At 43.9% G+C, this 24,330-nt stretch overlaps 1 protein-coding gene across 1 annotated transcript in view; it reads right to left on the minus strand.

The window, feature by feature from the left end:
• Positions 1-2,940: 2,940 nt before the first annotated feature.
• Positions 2,941-24,330, minus strand: part of ONECUT2 (one cut homeobox 2) — a 51,366-nt gene continuing 29,976 nt past the window's right edge. The window contains 1 exon segment of the mRNA XM_037806137.1: positions 2,941-4,191. Within this exon segment, the coding sequence (XP_037662065.1) occupies positions 3,905-4,191 (287 nt within the window). The 3' untranslated portion in view covers positions 2,941-3,904.

Below are 24,330 nucleotides of genomic sequence, written 5' to 3' on the forward strand. Positions count from 1 at the left end.
ATGACTTCTCCCTCGGATCACCAGGGACACTGAGGGTGAGTGTGCCTGCCTGGTTTAACTAATGTTGAAATGTCCAGCCATGAAGGCAGCCTCTTTAGGTTTAGACATCTTCAGGGATGCCAGAGACCCAAATGCTGAGATTAGTGCAACAAAGAATCGCTAAACAAACCAAGCAGCCTTGGTTCCTTAATCCAACCTCCAGTAGAATAACCATTTCCATTGGCCACAAGTCACAAAGACACATTCAAAAATGCCTAAGTGGAAACTCATTTTTATCAACCACATGGGAACATTCCCCTGCTTAAATAAGCTCTTTACTTGGTCTTTCTGGATCCATAGATCGGAGTATAAGCAAGGACACAGGGAACACTCAAGAACGATACCTTGGGCAGGATGAATTATAAAAGCCATGGAGAGAAAACGCTCATGTTGATGCCTCTCTCTACACAACTCCATGGCACTGGCCCTGCAAAGGGAGATCCACATGGTGGGAGCAAGTAGGTGATACAACAGGTAATGGGGATCTCCCCAAACGCTGCTCTGTGTTTTCTTCTCAGGACTGAGATGATATTCCCAACCTCTCCCCCACCATCACCCTCATGTCAGCTGTGGGTGCACACAGGCTTGTCTGTACCAACCTGGGGAAACCTGATCATTCTATTACAATAGGAGCTGGATGTCCCCTATGAGAAGCCCCTTTGGAGGATATACTCACAGAGGAGATCTGGAACACCCTAATGGCACAGGGCAGCTCCTAGAGAATAGATTCATAGGCTGGCCTCATCTCCAGTAAGTGGTGGGAATGGACCTCAGAGTCTTCCCAGCAGTTACGGAAGATGAGTAGTTTACTGTCAGTGGCCCACTTCTGGGCCAGGTCTGGTGGGTATATCTCACCCACCACCTTGAACGTGGTTGAGGCATAGAATATAGATGACTCTAAATACAAATAAAACTCATTTGCACTATGGATCTATTTATCAACAGATTAAATATTGAAATGCTTGAACTTTAAACCTTTGTCAGAAATTTCACAAAAATCTGAATACTCCAAATCATCCACAGTGGTGAATAACTCTGGAATGGCATGGGAAATGAGCAAAATTCTGGGCTGAACACTCAATAAACAAAGCACTTGACATGAATAAGACATGAATTTGGAAAGCAATCATTTTGGGTTATCACCAATGTCAAGTTGAAACTATATATGTATTTGTATATTATATATATATCTTTCTTTAGAAATGCAACTTTACAGCTGATTTTTAAAAAGCTAATAGAAAAGTAGAAACTGGCAATTATTTTTACATGTTTCTCCCCACCCCCAAATGAAGCCCTGTTAGGATGTAGCAATCATAGGAAGATGAGGCTGCAAATACCTCTACAAACTCTTTGGTTCTGTGGCTAGGGAGAGGATAAGTCACCAAGACCCCTACCCCCGACCCTCACTCCCTTCCCTCCCCTGATGATAAGACTCTGAACACAGAAGGAACCAAGTCTAAAGGTTAAGCAAAGAACATTCAAGTGACAATATCATCCCCCCATGTTCTGCTGAGCAGAGAGAAGAGAATCATTCAATATCCCAACTTATACTTAGAATCCTTGGAACCTTTGAAGAGATTCCAGGTTGGGGTAGAAAGCCATAAAACAAAACTAAAGGGAAACAATAAAATCAGATCAATGGCCCTTTCCTTTTGTTGCTCAGAGAAACAAAACTGATTACCTTTACACTGATCAATGGCGCTATTAATATTTTAGCCAGGCAAGAGGAGATAATGAACTGAAAAAAAGGTGTGAGAAATCCTCATCTTTGGTATTGTAGCTGTTGAGGTTTCTGTTGCTCTGTTCCGTGTTCTTTTGAAAAAACTGCATAGGCACAAATTAAAGACAATCTTCAACTTTTAAGATTACCGCGTGAGTTGTCAAATGAAGCAGCAGCCATGGAGGCGTCTCCTTATTTCTGCCTTTGTCTCAACCCTTTTGTTAAAATCTGCTTCCATAAAATGTCCCAAGAGGTCTGTTTGAACACAGTGTGTCTTGCTTGTTTTTTTTGATTTTATTTTTTATGACGTGCTTCCTTCTTGGTGGTGATTTTCACTGATTTACATACATATTCATTTATTAATTCATTTTAAAGGGACAGTTTGTTTGTTGCAGAAGTAGGTGCAGAAAAAGTTTCTTTGGTTTCGATTAAGTAATTCATAAAAAAGTCAGTCTCAAGTGTCCGTAAAGAATCACTGCAGCGTTTGGCTTGCTTTGAACACCCCATGGTGCCCGCCTGGGGCCGTTCACTGGTAAATATGCACATTGTGACCTTCGCAATCTCCCAGAGTTCTGTGGGCGCCCTTCTGCGTGCTGTGGGAAGGTGTGAGCCAGGAACCAGAGCCGGCGTGGCAAAGCCAGTCCCTGGGTGGCTTGGCTAACGTCCTAGGCGTAGCAGGTCCGCTCAGCCCGATGGCGAGCCCAAATGCAAGAGCTGAATGCCATTCGGAGTTGCAGAGGTTTTCTGATTTCTAAAAGTAATCACAGTATTTTTAGGCTAGAAAATGGCAAGTAATAAATGTCTTTGGTATGCAGTATTCTGCTTCTTTGGTGTGCTGTGTTTTCTCCAGATTTATTCAGCTGTTTTGCAGGGATGATTCAACAATGGAAGAGATTTGGGACTAGAAGATAGTCATGAGTAATATGTATGGTGGCTTGGGTGGTGGTGGTGGTTGCTATTTCTTGCTTGAAAACATCCCTACCAATGGGACAGATGTGGGGACAACCGAAATCTGAAAGAGCAAGGATGAATTACAGCGTGGTCATAATGCCCAATGGGGGGACCAGATGAGTAAGATCCAAGAAGCATATCTTAAGGATCTAAAAAAAAAAAAAAAAAATGTAGATCTTTTTAAATGCTGCATTTGCTCCATGTACCGTAACAGTTAAATTGGCCTCCTGAGTGTGCGTCAGCATATGTACAAACACAGAATGTGTAGCAATCTGCAAAATGTGCTTGAAGCCATATTCCCAATGATTCCCTAATGACTTCACTATCTCCTTAATGACTTCACAATCGGTGTCTTGAAAATCCAGATGCAGTGAATCCTGAACCTTTCTCATTTCTCTGCTTATCTTTGTTGTGCTTGATACTTTGAGCTCAAGTGAACTGATCTATTTTTTTGATGGATCCAAGACGATGTGATATTTCTAGGAGGTAAGGAAAAGAAAACTGTAAACTGGATCAACCTAAAAGCTTTCTAAACCATTCAATGAAAAGATGCCTGAGTTGGAAAAACAGGTCCTTGGATTTTTCTTCAACTTCCGTATTTAAAATTTGTGCTCAGTAATTATCATTTTGATGTTTTCTAATGTTATGGCTGTGAACTTTGATGTAACGTGGTATGATGAGGCTAAGCACTTGGAAAACAAATGAGGTCACTCTTGTTGCTAGATTCTTTTCTTATTGTAGCATCTAGGGAACCCAAACTCCGAGTCCTCATACTGGCCAAATTCCCAGTGTCACTCATGGGAACACTGACTGCAAGAGGTTGACGGGACTTGAAGTAGGACTGTTGACATTTTAAGCAATCCTGAGCTTGGCTGAACCATACTGAAATTAACTCACTGCAGGAAGGCCCCATTTGGGTTTCTGGGGTGCTTAGCATGCTCAAAGGACAGTGTCTGGGTCAAAGAGATTAATTTTCAGCTTGCACTTGGACTCCATAGCCATTAAAACTGAAAAAAAGAACACCTGGCCTATGATTACAGCTAGAATAGAAGTGTTTTCTTCAAAAGAATTGTGCTTTCAAATCACCAGTGAAGGGCCCCAGCTTAAGAATCCAGTGTCTTTTCCTTTGTGTTTTCTTTTGGTATCTATTGTCCTCATTTGGAGGTGACTTGTGCCCAACTGAGACTCCTTCCATCATGCTTTGGTACAAGTGCTGGAGGTGGACGAGGAGCCTCCAGTGCTCAGATCGTCTTGCCACTTCTCCAGGCTGCGGCGCCGTGCGTTCATGAAGAAGTTGCTGACAGTCGTGAGCTCCAGGCCCAGCTGCTGGGAGATGGTGATCTGCATCTCTTTGGATGGGCGTTTGTTCTCCTTGAAGATGGCAAAGAGTGTTCGGCGTTGGAGGTCGGTGAAAACCAGGCGGGATTTCTTCTGGGAATTGCTCCTGTCTTTGTTTGGTTCTTGCTCTTTGCGTTTGCATGCTGGAGGGAAAGAAAGAAAGAGAGGAGTCAGTGCAAGTGTTAGAAGGTGATCCACTGGAAACATTGACTAAGTTGTCCAGGGGAGTGGGAACCGTTAAACTTCGCTGTGCAAATTGCCCAGCTGTCAATAAGCAGCCTTCCCAGTTCATTTCCTAGTGAAGGAAGGCATCACTCGTTAGTGGGGGGAGGGAGAAAAGAGGAAACAGCAAGGCTATTTTACACTGCTTAATTTTGAACCAGTTGTCTTCTGCTTTCACTCCTCTCTCCCTAACACACCCTTAAAATCTTTATCTCTGAAATCAGGTGCCCTGAAGGGGGAAACCTGGTCAGGCAGTTCCTTTTACATATTCACTCCCTAGAATTGTTTACAGCTGAGCTGAAATTACCTTCTGGAGTCAAAACTTAAAATGCATAGTTTTTGAAATCAAAGCTTCTACTCATGTGACTCTAAAAAATGTTACCAGAGTGAAATTGGAAGTGACATAAAGATGGTATCATCCCAACCAAAAATCCTTTTTTGCAGACTTTTGAAAAATTAAAGGGGAAAAAAAAAACTAGGAGGGAAAGACTATGAAAAGATGCTTCAGCAATTCTAATTTAGCTGTTTTGAACTGAAACCAGTTTAAGAAAACACAGGGGTAAGGGTGGGAGAAGCCCAAAGTTACAAAGACAGCACATTAGGGTCCTGGATACACCATTTAGTGTATGCAGAGTCTATACATGATTTAGTGGAATGGATGGACCGATGCAATCAGGACATTAATTTACGTGTCACTACCTCTGCCATAGAAGTTCCTAGAAGGCAGGGGTCAGGTCTGTTTACTATTCCCTACTGACTCTTTTTGGAGCAATCAGCACTCTGATGCCTGGGCACACTTCCACTTTGGTTCCCTGGACTACTGTCTCTGCCCCAAATTCCAGGGATGCTTGAATGTCAAGCCTTCATCTGGAGGACTCTAATAAAGAATGGTTGATGATAATCTCCTGGAAACAAAATCTGGGCAAATATTTTCTGCAAACATTGGCTGAGGTTCTCTAACAACTCACACTCCTTTGGCTTAAATAGGGCCCTCAATTTTCATGCCAATAGATTACTCTTCAGATAATACTGCATTTGTGTTTTTAATAGGGTATTTAGACAGTGCTGGTGCACATCTACATTGGTCTATCAGATTATATTTGGTGGTCTATATATTTAATTTAAGAGAAAAAAGTTAAAGACTTAATGTCCAGCAAACTACAGAAGAATGAATCAATATATCCTGCATATGCCTTCCTGATAACTTTCTGAAGTCTCCAGATTCCACCTCAGCAAATGCAAATATACTGCAAGTGAAAAGCCCAAAATAATGAGGCAGAAGTTGCAGGACTTGCCTGGAGTCCTTTATAGCCAGAGTTGCCACTCCTCGATTCTTCTCACAAAAGCAGTTGATTAGGAGCTGAAGGAAGATAAAAACGAGGATCTCTGCTTTGAAAGTCTAATAAAAAGTAGACAGGTCAAAGGATGTTCGTATAAAAAAAAAAGGTTGTGAACATCAGAATTTCCTAGAACCAAGGCAAGAAGGCAGCTATCCCTGAAGGCACAGAGTGTATATGGTTTTTGTTTTAAAATATCACACTCTAGAGGGAGGGGCAAGATGGCAGCATAGAGAGGAGTGGAATTTAGTTAATCCCCTGGAGCAACTAATAAACAACCAGGAACAACTATTAAATAATCTGGAACAACTACTGGGGAACAACTGTGTCCACACATCGTACACCAATGTGGAATCAGTGGAAAGGCTGAGATCACAGCATAAAATCTGTAAGTAAAAACTGCGGCACTGCCACAGGGAGCCCTCTCCCCCAGCACTGTAGGAGAAAGCAGGATACCCAGAGCAGTGAATACAGCTCAGCCCAGCTCCAACTGGGGTTTTAATTAACAAATGTGGACTACTGAATACAAGCTACATAGACAAACCCCTAACAAGCAGACAGAGGCTTTTAGAGATGACTGACCTTAAAGAGCCAGAAAGATCAGGGGCTCTCTCTGACCGACAGGCGAAACGGGGGGGGCTGTGGACTGGCTCCGAAAGGGGGGCTTTCTCTCCCTTTTTCTCTCTCAACCTGAGTGGCTCAGTGGAGAGAGCCTCAGCCATTTTCAGCTCACAGCACTCTGACCAAGACAGGGGTAGAGATAACAGAGTCAGAGAGACCAAGAAATTCAAATGCAGAAGATAACTCCCTAGGGGGTGTATCTTCCCTAAGAGGAAGGAGGTGGGGCCCAGCTCTAGGGCCAGCCTTCCCTTCAGAACTCAGACCCCAAAGCCTGGGGGAAAATAGCCAAAACAGAAACTTAAGGGGCCACACCTCCTTACCCCAGTCAATAGTGACAGGCTGAGAGGCTCCACCTGCTGGGCAGCTTAGGAAAAGCACAGCGGTTACAGGCCTTACAGGAAAGTCTGTCATTCTTCTAAGACACACCCTCAGGGAAACCTGATACTAAATATTGCCCCCTTCTGAGACCTGATCATTTTTTTTTCATTCTTTTTGTTTTTCTTTTGTCTCTCTACCTTCTTTGACTCTTTCTCCTTCTTTGTGGAAGAAATGGGTATGTCCTTATTTAGATAGTGGTGATGGTGGTGAATGCATAAATATATGGTTATATAGGGAACCACTGATTGTTTACTTACGATGGAGAGTATGGCGTGTGAACAAAACCATCATAAAAAAAAGAAAGAAAAAAAAACAAGTTGATGAAGAAACCCTGAGGGCACTATATTGAGTGAAATAAGTCAGACACGTAAGGACAAATATTCTATGGTCTCACTGATATGAACTAATTATAATATGTAAACTCATAGACATGAAATATAAGTTACCAGGATATAGAACAAGGCTAAAGAATGGGGAGTGTGCCGGTTTGAGTGTATTGTGTCCCCCAAATGCCATTATCTTTGTAGTCTTGTGTGGGGCAGAAGTTTTGGTGTTGGTTGGATTTGCTTGGAATGTGCCCCACCCAGCTGTGGGAGATGATTCTGATGAGATGTTCCCATGGAGGCGTGGCCCCGCCCATTTGGGGTGGGCTTTGATCGGTGGAGCTATATAAATGAGCTGACTCAAAGAGGAGAGTGCAGCTGTGAGTGACGTTTTGAAGAAGAGCAAGCTTGCTAGAGAGGAATGTCCTGGGAGAAAGCCATTTTGAAACCAGAACTTTGGAGCAGACGCCAGCCATGTGCCTTCCCAGCTAACAGAGGTTTTCCGGACGCCATTGGCCATCTCCAGTGAAGGTACCCAATTACTGATGTGTTACCTTGGACATTTTATGGCCTTAAGACTGTAACTGTGTAGTGAAATAAACCCCCTGTTTTATAAAAGCCTATCCATCTCTGGTGTTTTGCATTCTGCAGCATTAGCAAACTAGAACAGGGAGCTATTGCTTATTATGAGCAGAATGTTCAACGAGGTTGAACCTACCTGTTTGGAAATGGACAGAGGTGACGGTAGCACGTTATTGTGAGAATAACAGTGCTGAATGGTGTGTGAATGTGGTGGAAAGGGGAAGCTTAGAGTCACGTAGGTCACCAGAAGGAAAGGTAGAGGTTATACGATGGGAACGTGTAAAACAGTGAATCTTGTGGTGGACAATGTCCATGATTAACTGTACAAATATTAGAAATCTCTTTCATGAACTAGAACAAATGTATGACACTGTAACTAGAAGTTAATAATAGAGGGGTATACAGGGAAAAATATACCTATTGCAAACTGTGTACTACAGTTAGTAGTATTTTAACATTTTTTCATCAACAGTAACAAATGTACTATAACAATACTATAATGGAGAGGGGGTGGTTAGGGGTATGGGAGGATTTGAGTTTTCTTTTTTGTCTTCATTTCTTTTCTGTAGTAATGAAAATATTTTAAAAATTGAAAAAAAATTAATTGTGATGATGGATGCACAGCTGTGTGATGGTACCATGGGCAATTGATTGTGCACTTTGGATCTTTGGATGATTGCATGGTACATGAACAATCTCAGTAAAATTAAAAAAATAAAAAATAAAAAAATACAATACCAAAAAAAAATCACACCCTAGACTCAAATATGCACTCATTTCTAAACAGCCAGGAAAATGTCAGTATCTATCTACAGCCCAGAAATGTGTGTTAGAAACTCAGGAAAAAAGCAGGTGTTCATCAGCGGTGCTAAAGGATTGAATCTCTCCACAACCTGGTGGTTCCCGTTTCTCCGAGTTCCAGGTATTCAAGGCAGACCACTAGATCTGTTTCTTCTCCTCCTCTTCAGAAAAAGGCACGGAGGGGCGAGGTGGGTGGTGCCACAAGCCATCCTCAAGCTCCCCTCCTCTCTCAGGCAATGTGGGGATCTGATAGTTCATGTCTGTGTTGAAGACTAGAAGAAAACTTGTTTTCCCACAGTGAGGCTTTTGAGGCTACAGCGACTTTCCCCCCATTTCCTGGAAGGAATAGTATCCACTCAGGTTGGGCATAGTGGTCCCCTGGTGGATCAGGACCCAGGGTTGAGAGAGATACCGAGCTGTAGGTAACTGTGACTAATAACAAAGGTGACTCAGTTACTGCCTAAGAACCACAGTTCCTTGGTAGACACATTTTTCAAATCACTGGGTTCCCAGGATGCCATAACCAGGGGAAGCTCTGGTCCAAGGCCCAAGCCATGCCTGAGATCTTGAGGAGCCAGCACAACTTCCCCCTGCCACTGTAGTTTTCTCCCTCAGAGAGTCAGAAACAGGACAGGGAAGGTGCTTCTCCAGGGATGTGCTACTCCCAGGAGCTGACCCTTCCTAACTAGCAGAAGGACTTTTCTCTATGATTGATCCTTTCTGCATGCCCCCAGGTCTCCAGAGGGAAAGTCCGATTTGCATTGAAAGTGGCTGGCCGGCCACACCTTTCCCCCTCAAGGCAGCTTTGGCTGCTCCTGGATGTTTCTGGGACTCAGCAAAAACTGGCCTCGGCTCACAGAAAAGTGAAGCAACTGAACTGCAGGCTTCTGGCTGGGACACAGAGGCCTTAGAGACAAAGTTTAAACAGCCAGTGATGATTAACAACAGGGAGAGATTCAAAGGGAAGCGAGACAGGGTAAGGGACAGGATACAAGAGAAAGGAGGTAAATATCAAGGTGACCCAGTCAAGCTGCAGCTCCGCCTGTGCTTTCAGTCTGCCCCGGATGAGGGGAGGGGCCTTGTTGCCCCTGTAGAGGTCATTAGCCACATAGTCTCCCTAGCAGAGAAGACCACCTTTCAGCCACCATGCATTTTCCTTGCAGTTAACAAAGGTCTTTTGACATTTGCAAGCTGGGGGATAAAGGGTTGTCAGAAGCCAGGGCCTCGGTGTTGGTGGGGAGGGGAAAGCACCGAGGGGTGGCAGGTACAGGGTGTGCCATCCACCTGCTGCCTGCCCTGCTTCCCTTGTGCTCTTCCCTGGGAGGGCCTGGGGAGGACACAGGCTGGAGTGAGCTCAGCTGAGTGTGTGTGAGTGTGGTGGTGGTGTGGAGGGCAAGGAGGACAGAGGCAGACCAAGAGTTGTCCTGATCCGCACCTCACCTGGATGCCTGGTCCCCAGGTGCAGTGGCCTTCACTCTCCAAGGCTCCTGAATACCTTTTACTTCCCATAACTTACTGCTTATCACAGAATCATCAAACTTCATAGCCATAGGACTTGAGGGTGCTTGCCTGGCCTGGGGCCGTCAGGTTTCCTGTGGGGATCCGGAGGCCCAGAGAGGTGAGGTGACCTTCTAGAGGGCACACGGTCACGCAGGTGGACCGAGAGCTGCACTCCCATCAGGACTTTCTTTTTGTAACATCTTAGAGAGGGAGGTGGGCAAAGGTGTCAATTCCCTCTTCAAGGTTGGCGAAAGCTCAGTGACTTGTTTGGGGTGACAAACTGGTACCTGGTTGTGGGCCTGGAAACCCCTTCCCAGACTCCCTAGTTCTGAGGGAACCTGTGGCATGAATTAGGGTGACCCGGTGGGAATTCCCTGGTCCTCCCTGCTCTGAAGCCCCACTGCTGCTTGGATACATGACTTGGGCTTTCCCCATGATTTCAGAACTGCTTTGAACGATCTTTTCTGCATTTGGTTGGAATTCTTCTATTTGTTTTTGAAGAATTCAGCCTGATGTTTCACCACAGAGTTATCAGTACTAGAAGGCTCCTTCAGGGCCCCTGCACAACAGCCTCACCTGACAAGAAGGGGTACTTGACTTTTACAAATGAATTACAATGCTAAGATTCAAAGCCTATCATCCTGATTTGTAGTTTTATTTTTCTTGAGCCAACCCATAGAGGTAGAAGATGAAAATGGGAAAGGCCAGGGCAGTTTCCTGGGAGACCTAAGCTCAAAGTCCAGCTCTTCCATTACCTAGTGTGCCGGTTTGGATATATTATGTCTCCCAAAACACCATGTTCCTTGATGCAATCTTGTGGGGGCAGATGTATTAGTATTGATTAGTTTGGAAACCTTTGAGTGTTTCTATGGTGACTCAGTCAACTGTGGGTGAAAACTTGGATTGGATAATTTCCATGGAGGTGTTATCCCACCCCTTCAGGGTGGGTGTTGATTGACTCACTGGAGTCCTATAAAAGTGTTCACAGACAGAAGGACATGCTGCAGCCAAGAGAGACACTTTGAAGAATGCACAGGAGCTGAGAGTGGAACTAGAACACAACCTGGGATCAGCAGATGCCAGCCACGTGCCTTCCCAGCTATCAGAGGTTTTCCGGATGAAATTGGGTTCCTTCGGTGAAGGTGTATTTGTCTTGATGCCTTCATTTGGACATTTTCATGGCCTTCAGACTAACTTTGTAACCAAATAAGTCGATCCATTTCTGGTATTTTGCCTAACAGCAGCATTAGCAAACGAGAACACCGAGTGACCTTGGCACAGTCCCTTTCTCTCCTGGACCTCCATTTTCCCTGGTGGTGACTGGAACAGACATAGTCACCCAGGTACTTCCCAGCTTTGTGATCGATCTGCCTTCTGAGGTCCTCTCCCTCTGTCTCACACAATTTTACTCATTTTCCAAAACTAAAGGCAAAGACTGTCTTTCTTGGAGATGCCCCCTCTCATCTCTCCTCCACCAGACAAAGGAATTACAGACATTGTAGCTGTTAAGTTCAAGCTGCTCTCATCCCCAGTGCATGCTGCCCCTGAAGTTCTACACTGGGCAGGTAGCTCTCCAGGGACACTTTCCCCATCTACCTAGATGACAACAGAATCAGGAGCATCTCCCCTCCCAGACAATCGTATTGGGGAGTGGTGTCTCCCATCTCTGGCCCTCCCTCTTGCCTAGCAGGGGTCCTAGTGGGAGCCTGTGAAGTCTTTGCTGGAGGTGAAGGCCTGAGCGAGCATCCGGGGCTTGTGAGCAGTGGGCCAGGCGCAGGGCCTTTGCTTGTCTCTCATCTCTGATCTGTTAACTTTGATTTCTAGGCTCCAGTCTCTCCTCTTTTTCCTCTCCCCTCTTCGTTGTTATCTCTCATAAGCTCTCTGGCCTACTCCTGTCCTTCCAGCCTCCCCTTTCTCTCTTTCCCTTTTCCACTCCTACCTCCAGGCTGCTCCCCCTCTCTCCCTTGTGCACGTACCCCCCGTGCCCCCAGCATACACCCAGCATCATTTCCTGGTAGTCAGGGGTGGCAGATGGAGTCCTGGTGGCTGGGATCTGGCTTTCCTTCCAACCCTCTTTACTGAAGTCACAAGCACACGGGCAAAGGAGAGGTTCTTTAGAGACTCACAGGAAGGTGACAGAGAATGCCTGGGCAGGAGGGCAGTCCAGACTCTACAAGGAGAAGGCAATATCAGCCCAAGATGCTCAGTGCCCAGCAAGGGGAGTCAATCAGGAAAACCCTGAAGAAGGATCCGTCTTATGTGCAGGCAGAAAAGGATCGATCTTGGGGTGGTTTCTGAGCCCCCTGGAAGCCTGCTGCCCCACCCCAGAGTCCCCTCCACCTGCTGACTGAGGATCCCCTGCATTAACTTGATAGGGTTGGTTCAAGGCTTGCCTCTTCTAGATGGAAACACTGACCCCCATCCCCTTGGGAAAAGGGCCATGTCAAGCACTCTACAGTCTTCTGCCTCCTGGTAGGAATGAGAGGAGGCTGCTGGAGTAGGCTTGGAGAGGAAGGAGAACAGGTTGCTGAGGCTTATGACAAGCAGATACTGCAGGGGGGCAAAGCAGCCCCCCAGAGGGAACTTGACAGACCGACTGCAAAACCAGCCCAATGACTCCCCTCCCAGTGGGTGTACCCCTTGCACCAGGTTTCTGCAGCTCCTCTCAGCAAGAGGTGCAGCCTATTCCCCTTCTACCTTCCTCCTGAAACTGGGGTGACCTCAGGATTTGCTGTGGCTGGGAGAAGGTGGCAGAAGTGACACTGTGACATGGCCGAGCCCAGACCTCAAGAAGCCATGCGATGTATTCTCTCTCCTGGGCCCTGTCCTGGCAGTTTGTGGAGGATTTCGGCTGCACCAGCTGAGGCCAGCCCGGTTCAGCCAGCCCAGCTGAGGGCAGCCGAGCTGACCTGCTTGTGCAGAACACCCAGGACACAGACCTCCAAGCAAGAATAAATGCCCATTGTTTTATGCCATCAGCTGAGTGGTTCCGTGTTATTGTGGCAATAAGTAGCTGATATAGAAGCCAAGAACAACATTTGCTTTCTTGCCCAGGTGGTGAGTCAAATCAGAAACACGTTTCAAATTCCACCTTGGCCCCTTATCTGCTGCATGACTTTGAGCCTCAATTTCCTCATCTATGCAATGGGGATACCGATGTCCACCACTCCATGATGTCAAGAGGCTAAAGTAGGGCTCCGTAGATGCAAATATCCTTTTTTCCTTCATGGGAAAGGAAGAAAGAAGAAGGTGTGCAAGCAGGTGAGGTTAAGAATTCATAATTTGAAATGATTTTCTAACTTCACATAACTGTAGATGAACAAATGAGAGTGCTAGTGGCAAATAAGAGGTTAAAGAGTTTTGCTTCCCTCTCAAAGTTGTCTCATAGCCAATTCTCAGCTTCCTAGAAGAGGTAGGGCTGTGCTACATCTTGACTTGCCTGTCGGGGGTCCTAATAGGTTTTGGACCAGTGGTGTGTCCTCACATCACTAATTTATGTCCAAATACATTTTACACATGATGGGTATTGTTAGCCCATCATAAATAATTCACGAGTGCACTATTCTCCCTGCATTCAGTAAATACTTTCCCTGAATAGTTCAGCGTGATCTTGCTGGGGCCTGGCAGGGGCAGGGGGGAGAGAATAATTACCCAGGGTGTGCATTTGTCAGTACAGACACTTCACCTCCAAATATATGGGTTTGGAAAAGGTGCCTCCGGAAGAACCACTTTCACCTTGCAGCTGGAGAGCCTGCAGCTGCCCCTCTTGCCAGGGCCTGGATGAAGTGGGGGCAGCGGCCCTCTCGGGCATGCTCTGAGGGGAACACAGGGTGGTGGGTGTGCTGGGAAAGTCAGTTGGGGCAAAGTAAATGCATCGTCACTCCAGTCTTGTTCCCTGGGAAATCTCTATGGTTTTGAGAGGTAAGAATACAACAAATAAACTCCCTTTACTTTCCTGCTCTGAAGAGGTGGCCGTTTGGTACCGATGGAATAAAAGCCCACAGGAGAGGTGATGGGGTCCAGGAGCGCACCCCTCCTCTAGAAGCCATTTGCCTATTCAAGACCTTAAAATAAGATAGTCTGCATTCAAACAGGGAAGAAAATAGAAGAGTTACACAGTCTGATAGCCCCTATTTAATGTTCAGTAAACCATTTAATGCTGGTATATCTTCACAGGCTTCCTGGGGCCAGTGAGGGAATGGGCGCTGGTGCAGGAACGTGCAGGGGGGGCCCTGGCATGTGGGACTTGGGACTCGGGCTCTCAGCGTGTCCATTTGGCCACCAAGGGCCAGGGGATGCAGGGCACTGACCGCCCACCGGGAGCAGGGAGGGCTTGGGGGAGGATGGTCAAGTGGCTCAATCTTTTCCAATCATTATTTGGTTACTCTGTGCTCCCTCCATTTCGGAGACTAAATGATTTGTCATTGGAGGCCCTGCGGTTTTCCGTTTCTCTATGGGCACCGACCTTACCACTGAGGCCATCTTGGCCCAGATGACTGCGGAGCCAGTGCCGCAAACTTGGCCCACTGAGATCTAAACGCTCAGCCCATCCTTGTGCTCCAAACATCCCCAGCCTGAGTCAGACAGGAAACGCCACGGCTCTGCCTCAAGGCTGGGAGGAGGCTTTCCACAGATGCGCCATCTTTATGGACCGGATGCCAGTGCGCTCGGGCAGGGGTGCGGCGACATCCGGACTAGAACCTACTTGCAAGGCCAAGGACAGAGAAGGGGAACACGGGTCCCGCAAATGCACTTGGTGCCCTTCTCAGTGTTGGGATGGTTTTCCTTCTTCCCGCTGCCTTCAAATTGTGAGTGTAGCAAAGGCCTGGCAAGAAAAGCCTCTATAACATTTGGTAACTTATCGCGGACAGCCAAGGTTTTCCAGGCTGAACCACTTACATGCCAGTTAGAGTGCTGCCGCCTGGCTTATGAGTAAATGTCCTGGGCTGGGGGTGTGGGAGCAGGAGGGGATGAGAAGAGGGAGGAGAGAATGGGAGGCTGCCCCCCTGCCGGCACATGTGCAGCACCCCTCCTTCTGCAGATGCTGGAAGGTGGGGTCATGCCCACTGGCTCCGGGGTGCTGGAGCCCCAGCGGCCTTGGCATTGCGTGACCGCCCGAGACACACAAGGTTTCTTCCCTGGCTGGACTTGGGCTTCCCTTCCGTCATCTGGCAAGTTTCTGGCCATAGGGATATTTGCTCCAGTACCTTCTTCCTCTCATTTAGAAAACACGGATGACAGTGTCTGCCCCCCACTCTCTCCCACTTTCACTGAGGTGAGGGGAGGGTTCTAAGCAGATTGGCTGTGGGATGTGTGACAGCAGGTCCTCAGTGTCTATTTTCAAATGCAAGGCACACAGCATAGTGATATTCTTGCTATGGCTCAAAGACCTTCTCTGAAGAAAATGAGCTTTATTTCCTGTCCCTATATTTATTTTCAATACAAAGTTGCTGAAGGTGACACAGGAAATGGGGGTTTGTGGATGTTGGACAACTTGTCTGGCCTGAGAAAGGCCTCGGGTGGCCTCGGAGGGTGACTCTCCCCAGGTAGGTCAGCCAGCACCTGGCCCCCCTGCTGCTCCAGCCCACCCCTCCCATTTGCTCTCCCATGCAGGTTCTGCCCATACGGAGCTTGCTGGACCTTGTGCACCAAGTGGGGATGCCTTCTGCCTCAGCCTCCCTTCCAACAGAGGAATTGAGAACAAAGAGGAGCACCCCCCAAAATGGGTTTCCAGTAGGAGATGTTCCAGGCCAGCCAGTAAAACCATGGAGTCATAGACTGGTGGGACTTAGAGACCAAGCCCCAAATTTAAAGACAAGGAGGCTGAGGCTAATAAAGGTGACATAATTTGCCCAACTCTGCCCACTAGTTAGTGACAGAGCCCTGAGAACCCACATCTCCTCACTTCTAGTCCAGTGGTGCTCCCCACCACCCCAAATCCCCATTAGAATAAATCCTTTGGGGCACTCAGCCTTTGAAATCACTATCTTCAATCACATACTCTGTCCACAGAGACGCCTGACAGAAGAGGGATCTGTAGCTCTGCTGCAAAGCTGCATTCCCTTAAGCCATCCAGTAAGCCAGGATGAACAAACATTTAATCTTGGGTGGAACATCTGGCTAAAAACAGCTAGGACAGCCCAACACAGCATCTCCAAACTTCCCACTAAAAGAATCTCAAAGACCTAGAACAAAATATCAAGACTCGCCATACTGAAAAGTAGGACTGCAGTCAACCTGATTTGGGTATTTGTGAGGAATTCTCACCTAAACACAAAGCCAATGGTACTGGATTAAAAAAAAAAAATAGCATCTGGACTGTAAAATAACATCTGAGCCCCACAACTGTTCAGAAATTCAGCTATCCCACTACTTGGTAGGTGCTACCTTAGAGCTGCAACTCTCAGAAAACAATTGGGAAAATAACTGGGGAGTGGAGGAGGGATAGCAGTTGGTGGCACATGACACCCGGGAGATGTAGTTTCCCAGGAGTGCTGCAGCGAAGTGCAGGGACAGGTGGAGGCCTCGCTGCGTGGTATACTGGGGGTGGTTGTTTTTCACACACTTCATTTGCTCAGCTTTGCAGCAACCCAGAAGTGGATGCAGGAGATGAGTCCATGTTGGTCCCACAAGGCCAGATTATGAGAAAGCTGGTTATGTGTGAGGAGCTGGGTTAGGTATGTCAGCTGGGGATTTAGTGCAGATCTGAGGAGGTAAGCGCACCAACATCCAGTAAGGAGGGCATGGGCAAAACAAAATCCCCTTCCTATCGACCGCATCAGGACTGAACGGGTTTTTCTCATTTGAGAATGAATAAACAGGAGAAAAAGACAAAAGGAAAAATACTGCAAACAGAAAAAGAGACAATCACTGAAAAATAGGAAATTCATGTGAAGATTTTATCTTACAGAAACTTAAAGAAAATTTTAGTGAATTATTCTGGTATCTCAATATGATGCAAAAAGAAATGATTTCTCTGGAACGGGAACAGAAAATGATTAAGAGGGAAAGAGATAAATCTATAAAGAATAGTATGCAATTAGAAAGCAGACGAGTGAGACACAAAGTTTGCAGGAAAATGAGAAATACAGTAGTAATATGGGAAGAAAGTAACACTGACACCGCGGTTGTAATGCTAAAATTTTATGTAGTTCAGGTGGTTGTTCCTGTAGGATGATAGTCTGTTAAAATATATCTATATAATACTTACTATGAAAAAATAACTTGAAGACATACTCGAGACTAGTGAGAATTTAATCAAAATTAAAGGCCCCAAAATGTGATATTTTCCTAAGAAAGGATTAGGTTAACAGCTCTACGATGCTGTGATTACCCTTCAATTGATCACAAACATCCTAAGAAGTATCATCACAGTAATCATTACACTCATAAGCCTGCAGGAAAGTAGAAGGGTTGGAGCCTCCTTCCACAGTAGTACCTCAATGTTTAAAAACTTAATTTCATCATTAATTTTTCCATTATTATGTGAATACACAGTTTGAACAAAAGAAATTCCTTTGGAACAGTTCTTCCTCTTAAAGAGTGTATGACGAGGTTCAGAATCCCACTTGAAGATGATTTCAGGTATCTCAAACATGAAAAAAAATTTTAAATGCCTACAAAAAACTGGAAGGAAATATTTCAAAGTGTTTAAGTTTCAGGTGAGGGCTGTAAGCACCACTACTATTCAATATTATGTTGAAAAAGAAGTCAATGCAATAAATGAGAAAAAATAAACAAGGCATGAAAGTTTAGAAAAGAATGAAACTAATTAATAAAATAAGAACTGACATATTGAGTGTTCATTATTTGATAGGCATTGCTCTTAGCATATTTGCTTGTTTCATTTTTACAACCATCCTGTGAGGTGGTTTACAATGAATGATTCTGAGGCACAGAAAATTACACAAGGTTACATTTTAAGTAATGGAGCTTGGATTCAAACCCAGACTCCAGACTCCTTGTACCTAACAGCTACCGTAAACTGCTTCTCCAGGCAGAAACAGAACTCTCATGAGTCAACATGATTTTTACCTAGAAAACCCATGAGCCTCAACCAACCAATTATTAAAACTAATAACAATGTTCAGCAAGGTGGCTAGTTACAAGATCACCATACAAAAGTCAATATCTGATTGTACATAGAAAATCCAAAAGAACATATATATACATATAATTAGAAGTAATATAGGAGTGTAGCAAGGTCCCTGGATGCCATATCAGTAGACAAAAATAAGCTGTGTTTCTACATAACAGCAAGAAACAGACCGATACACATATGGACAATTAATGACAAGAGTGGCATTTCAGAACATGAGGAAGTATGTTCTTTCCAGTAATGGAGCTGGGTTAACTGGTTGGGCATTGTGCATTCACCCCTACTTCATGTCATACACAAAAAATAAATTCTGCATTGGTCATATTTCTTATTGTGAATGGCCAAAACATAAAGGTCTTAGAAAAGAATAGAAAGTAAAATCTTCATAATCACAGGAAAGCTTTCTTAAACCAGACTTGAAAAGTACTAACCAACATGAAAAAAGAGATGTATTTATTAAGCCACATTAAAATTAAGAAATTCTGTTTATCAAAAGATGCCATTATGAGAGTAAAAAGGAGACTGATGGATAGTCGCAAACACATGACTGACAAAGGTCTTGAACCTAGAATGCATAAAAACTCGTGGAAAAAGAGTCAGACATCCCAGTAGGAAAACAGGCGAAGGACTGGACACATTTCCTTGGGCTGTGCCATTTCAGTGCCCGCCAGCCCCACTGCCCTCGGCCAGCACCTGCACCTCTTGGCTTCAGGCTTCCTCCGGCTGCCAGATCCTGCCCGGTCCACAGGCAGGTCAGGCTGGAAGGGCTGGGGCAGTAATCCCTCATCCACTCCCCTCTAGAGCTTCCCTCAATCAACTAATAATGGGGGCTGGTGAACAAACCCCCAGGACCTCAGAGAGGTGGGTTTTCTACAGAGTTTCACAGAGTTCCTCAGGAGGATAAGTTCCAGTTGTCCACAGTGGCAGTGTGCTTGAATAGAGCAGTTCTTACTGGCTTTCTTCCCTTCTCTGAGGACATAGACAAGATTGGGATCTGAGATCTGTGCCCTGTGTATGATTGGGAAGATTAAATCAATATGTAAATTCAAAAATATGATTTTTCTTGGAATTTTACAAGCAGATTCTAAAATTCCTAAGGAAGAGTAAAAGTGCAAGAAAGGCTAAGAAAAAAGAGGGAAAATCTGCCCTACAGGACCTCAAGACATTATAAAGCCAAAATAATTTAAACAGGGTGATGACAGCAAGGGAATTAATGGATCAATAAAAGAGAATGGACTCCAGAAATAGATGAAAGCATATAAAGTAATTTAATATACAATAAAATACTGTATTTCAATTTGTGAGAAAGGGATGAATTCAGAAACTAGTGTTGGATTAACTGGTTACCCATTTGAGGAAAAAAATTATTAGACACCTACCTCACAACATTTACCAGAAGAAATCCTAGATTGATTAAAGCATAATATCTAAATGTTTAAGACTGACCCCAAAAAGAAAAGATAAAAAGTAAAACAACAATAACAAAAAGATGAATTTGCACCAAAATTAAGAGAAGCCTTATTAAGTTATAAAGAAATTGTGCAAAGAAATATGTGCAATACATGAAACAAAGGATTAGCATCCAGAATATGTTAAAAACCTACAAGAGGGGGACACATGGTAAGGGCTTGATGGCCAGCTCTTTAGGGGATGGTGGTGCTGGGAGAAGCAAGTGGGCTGCACCACAAACAAGATCACACACCCATGCACACAGTGGGTCTTCAGGTGGCAGCTGTGGCCACATCCCCAGCAGTAGCTCCAGGCAAAGTGACAAGAAAAGATGGTTTCCCTATGATATGGAATCCTGAAATGTGATCTTTCTTTAAAAAGTGGTACCTGCTTCCTGGTATAAAAGAGTACAGGTAATGTTTGTTGCTTATCTACCATGCACCAGGCACAGTTTGAAGCACTAGGGACATAGCAGTGAACAGAATAATTCTCTCCTTTCCTGACATCTCCTTTCTCCTACTGGGGGAGGATAAAATAACTTGAAGCAGAATTACTAGGTCAAAGTAGAATCATATATTAAGTCTTTCGTTTGGCACTAAGATTAAAAATATATGGCTAGATTGTTGCTCAGATGTGGCCCTCTCTCTCTAACTGAGCCACCTCGACAGGTGAACTCACTGCCCTCCCCCCTACATGGGATCTGACTCCCAGGGGTGTAAATCTCTCTGGCAATGCAGGACATGACTTCCAGGGATGAATCTGGACCCGGCATCGTGGGACTGAGAGTATCTTCTTGACCAAAAGGGGGATGCAAAATGAGGTGAAATAGTTTCAGTGGCCAAGAGATTTCAAATGGAGTCGAGAGGTCACTCTGGTGGACATTCTTATACACTATATAGATACTACCTCTTAGGTTTTAATGTATTGGAATAGCTAGAAGTAAATACCTGAAACTACCAAACTCCAACCCAGCAGTCTGGACTCCTGAAGATGATTATATAATAATGTAGATTACAAGGGGTGACAGTGTGATTGTGAAAACCTTGTGGATCACACCCCCTTTATCTAGTGTATGGATGGATGAGTAGAAAAATGGGGATAAAAACTAAATGACAAATAGGGTGGGATGGGGGGGTGGTTTGGGTGTTCTTTTTTCACTTTTATTTTTTATTCTTATTCTGATTCTTTCTGATGTAAGGAAAATGTTCAGAAATAGATTGTGGTGATGAACGCATAACTATATGATCATACTGTAAACAGTTGATTGTATGTCATGGATGACTGTATGGTATGTGAATATATTTCAATAAAACTGAACTTAAAAAATATATATATATATGGCTAGAGGACTTCTGGGGAAGATGGCAGAGTGGGGAGCTCCAGGACTTAGTCCTTCCACCAAAGCACCTAAGAAACAGGCAGGGATGTCTGAAACAACTGTCTGGGGCTCTGGAGGCCAGAAGAACATTGTACAGCATCCAGGGAGGAGTCAGAGGAAGAGGCTAATGAAATATGGTAAAGAATAGTGAGTAGCTCTCGCCGCACAGTGGATGTCAATGCCCATCCCCTGCTCTTGCTGGGGGCTGCCTTGGGATCTAGTCCCTGGCTGGCTGCTGCTGTCAGAGAGGGACATAAAAATCCTCTTCCCCAGGCCATGCTTAGCATGGCTGAACACTGATCATGGATTTTGATTAGCAAATTTGGATTGCTGTTTCAATCTGCCCTGGACAGACGCGGTGGCAGCCACTGATTCAACCCCACTCCTGGCAAGGGTGGAAGCAGGGGAGACTTAAAGACAGAGTATCACCTCAGGGCTGTGGGGTACAGTTTGCTAAAGGGTGATATCTTCTGGTAAGGCCGGAAAAGCACAGCTTCAGGAAGCCATCAAGGAGGCTTTTGGCACCCTTCCTGATACCCTCCCCAGGGCACTTTGGAGCCAGTCTTCTCCCCCTTTGTGGGTCCCTGGCCCTGTTTTGGCTGGGAAGTATTGACTTGTGAGGGTCCCCTTTAGGGTGACCCTCTTCCCAGAACTTTATCTCCAGGCAAAAGAAGCTAGAGACAATGAAAGGAGTATGAAAACAAAACAAAACAAAACAAAACAAACAAACAAAAAACAACTATAGAGGCAAAACAAAAACAAACAGAACAGATTGAGAATCCTGGAGAAGGAACAGAAAAAAGGAAGCTCTTTCCTGAAGGTGAAACAATTGCACAAAAAGTGCAAACTTAAAAATTGTACTACATATCCAGTGCAAGAAGCAGATGAAGAAGAGCTGAAAAAATCTGATCAGTTAAACATGGGCAATACTAAAGATCTAGAATAAGTTGAACCAACATCAAAGAAGAACCTTAACGCAAAGCCAATCAACAATAAAACCAAAGGCAAGAGAGACCAACCTTTAGATTAAATTCATCAAGATAATTAAATTCCTAGACATTAGCAAAAATTACAAGTCATACTAAGAAACAGGAAGATACGGCCCAGACAAGGGAACAAATTAAAACTTCAGAGGAGAAGCAGGATTTGGAACCAAAGAAAGCAATGATCTTCAAACAAATTTCCTAAATCAATTCAAGGAAATGAAGGAAAATATGGCTAAAGAGATAAAAGATATTAAGATACTGCATGAGCATAAAGAAGATTTGAAAGTATAAAAAGAAACATAGCAGACATTATGGGAATGAAAGGCACAATAGAAGAGATTAAAATATACTAGAGACATACAATAGCAGATTAGAAAGGGAGGAGAAAGATTCAGTGAACTAGAAGACAGGACAATCAAAATCTTACAGACAGAAGAACAGATACAGAAAAGAATGGGAAAACTGAGCAGGATCTCAGGGATCTAAATGACAGCACGAAGTGCACAAACATATGTGTCATGAGTGTCCCAAAGGAGAAGAAAAGGGAAAAGGGGCAGAAAGAATATTTGAGGAAATAATGCCCCCAAATTCCCTAACTCTTAGGAAAGACATAAATATACATGTCCAGAAAGTACAACATACTCCCAACAGGATAAATCCTAACACAGCTACTCCAATACATATACTATCAGAAAGTCAAATGCCAAAAAGGAAGAGAGAATCCTGAAATCAGCAAGAGAAAAGCAATTCATCACATACCAGAGAGCTGTAATAAGACTAAGTGCTGATTTCTCACAGAAACCACATGGAGGCAAGAAGGCAGTGGTATGATGTATTTAATGTATTAAAGAAAAAACTGCCAGCCAAGAATTCTTTATCCAGCAAAACTCTCCTTCAAAAATGAGGGAGGGCCTAAAATATTCACAGATAAACAGAAACTGAGAGAGTTTATCAGCAAGAGATCTCCCCTACAAGAAATACTAAAGGGATTTCTGCAGGCTGAAATGAAAAGACAGGAGAGAGGCTTAGAGTAGAGTGTATAAATGGAGAATATCAGTAAGGGTAAGTAAAAGGGTATAAAGAGAGGAAAAAAAATAAGATATGGTATATGAAATCCAAGGATACAATGGTTGAAGTAAGTACTGCCTTCACAGTAATAACATTGAATGTTAATGGATTAAGCTAACCAAGCAAAAGATACAGATTAGCAGAATGGATTTAAAAAGTATGATCCAACTATTTGCTGTCTCCAAAAGACTCACCTTAGATCCATAGACACAAATAAGTTGAAAGTAAAAAGATGGAAAAAGACATTACACAAATGGTAACCAAAAAAGAGCTAGGGTAGCAGTATTAATATCAGACAAAATAGAATTTAAATGCAAAACTGTTACAAGAGACAAAGAAGGATACTATATATTAATAAAAGGGCAATCTGCCAAGAATAATTAACAATCATAAATATTTATGCACCTAATCATGGTACCCCAAAATACATGAGGCAAACACTGGTAAAACTGAAGGGAGACATAGACATCTCTACAGTAATAGTTGGAGACTTCAATACACCACTCTCATCAATAGATAGAACATCTAGAATAGAGGATCAACAAGGAAACAGAGAACTTGAATAATATGATAATAAACTAGCCCTAACAGACATATACAGAACACTGCACCCCAAAACAGTAGGATATGCATTCTTCTCAAGTGCTTGTCGATCATTCTCCAGGATAGATCACATGTTATGTTAAAAAACAAGTCTCAATAAATTTTAAACAACTGAAAATATACAAAGCTTTTTCTCTGGATATAATGAAATGAAGCTGGAAATCAACAACAGGTGGAGAACTGGAAAATTCACATACATATCAAAGTTAAACAACACACTCTTAATCAGTGGGTCAAAGAAGGAATTGCAAGAGAATTCAGTAAATATCTTGAGATGAATGAAAATGAGAACACAATATATCAAAACCTATGGGATACAGTGAAGGCAGTGCTGAGAAGGAAATTTATAGCCCTAAGTACCTACATTAAAAAAAGAAGAAAGAGCTAAAATCAAAGACCAAACTGCACACCTGGAAGAACTAGAAAAAGAACAGCAAACTAGTCCTGGAGCAAGCGGTAGGAAAGAAATAACAAAGATTAGAGCATAAATAAATAAAATTGAAACAAAAAACAAGAGAGAATCAACAAAACCAAGTTGGTTCTATGAGAAGATCAATAATATTGACAAACCATTAGCTAGACTGACAAAGAAAAAAAGAGAAAAGACGCAAATAAATAAAATCAGAAATGAGATGGGGGCATTACTACTGACACCACATAAATAAAAAGGATCATAAGAGGATACTTTTCACAACTGTATGCCAACAAATCAGACAACTTAGATGAAATGGACAAATTCCTAGAAACACAAGAACAACCTACACTGCCTCTAGAAGAAACAGAAGACCTCAACAGACCAATTACAAGTAAAGAATCAGTCATTAAAAACCTCCTAACAAAGAAAAGCTCAGGACCAGATGTCTTCACAGGTGAATGCTACCAAGCATTACAAGAAGAATTAAGACCAATCATGCTCAAATGCTTCTTAAAAATTGA

This window comes from Choloepus didactylus, chromosome 16 (genome assembly GCF_015220235.1).
Source record: "Choloepus didactylus isolate mChoDid1 chromosome 16, mChoDid1.pri, whole genome shotgun sequence".
In the NCBI taxonomy this organism is placed as follows: domain Eukaryota; kingdom Metazoa; phylum Chordata; class Mammalia; order Pilosa; family Megalonychidae; genus Choloepus; species Choloepus didactylus.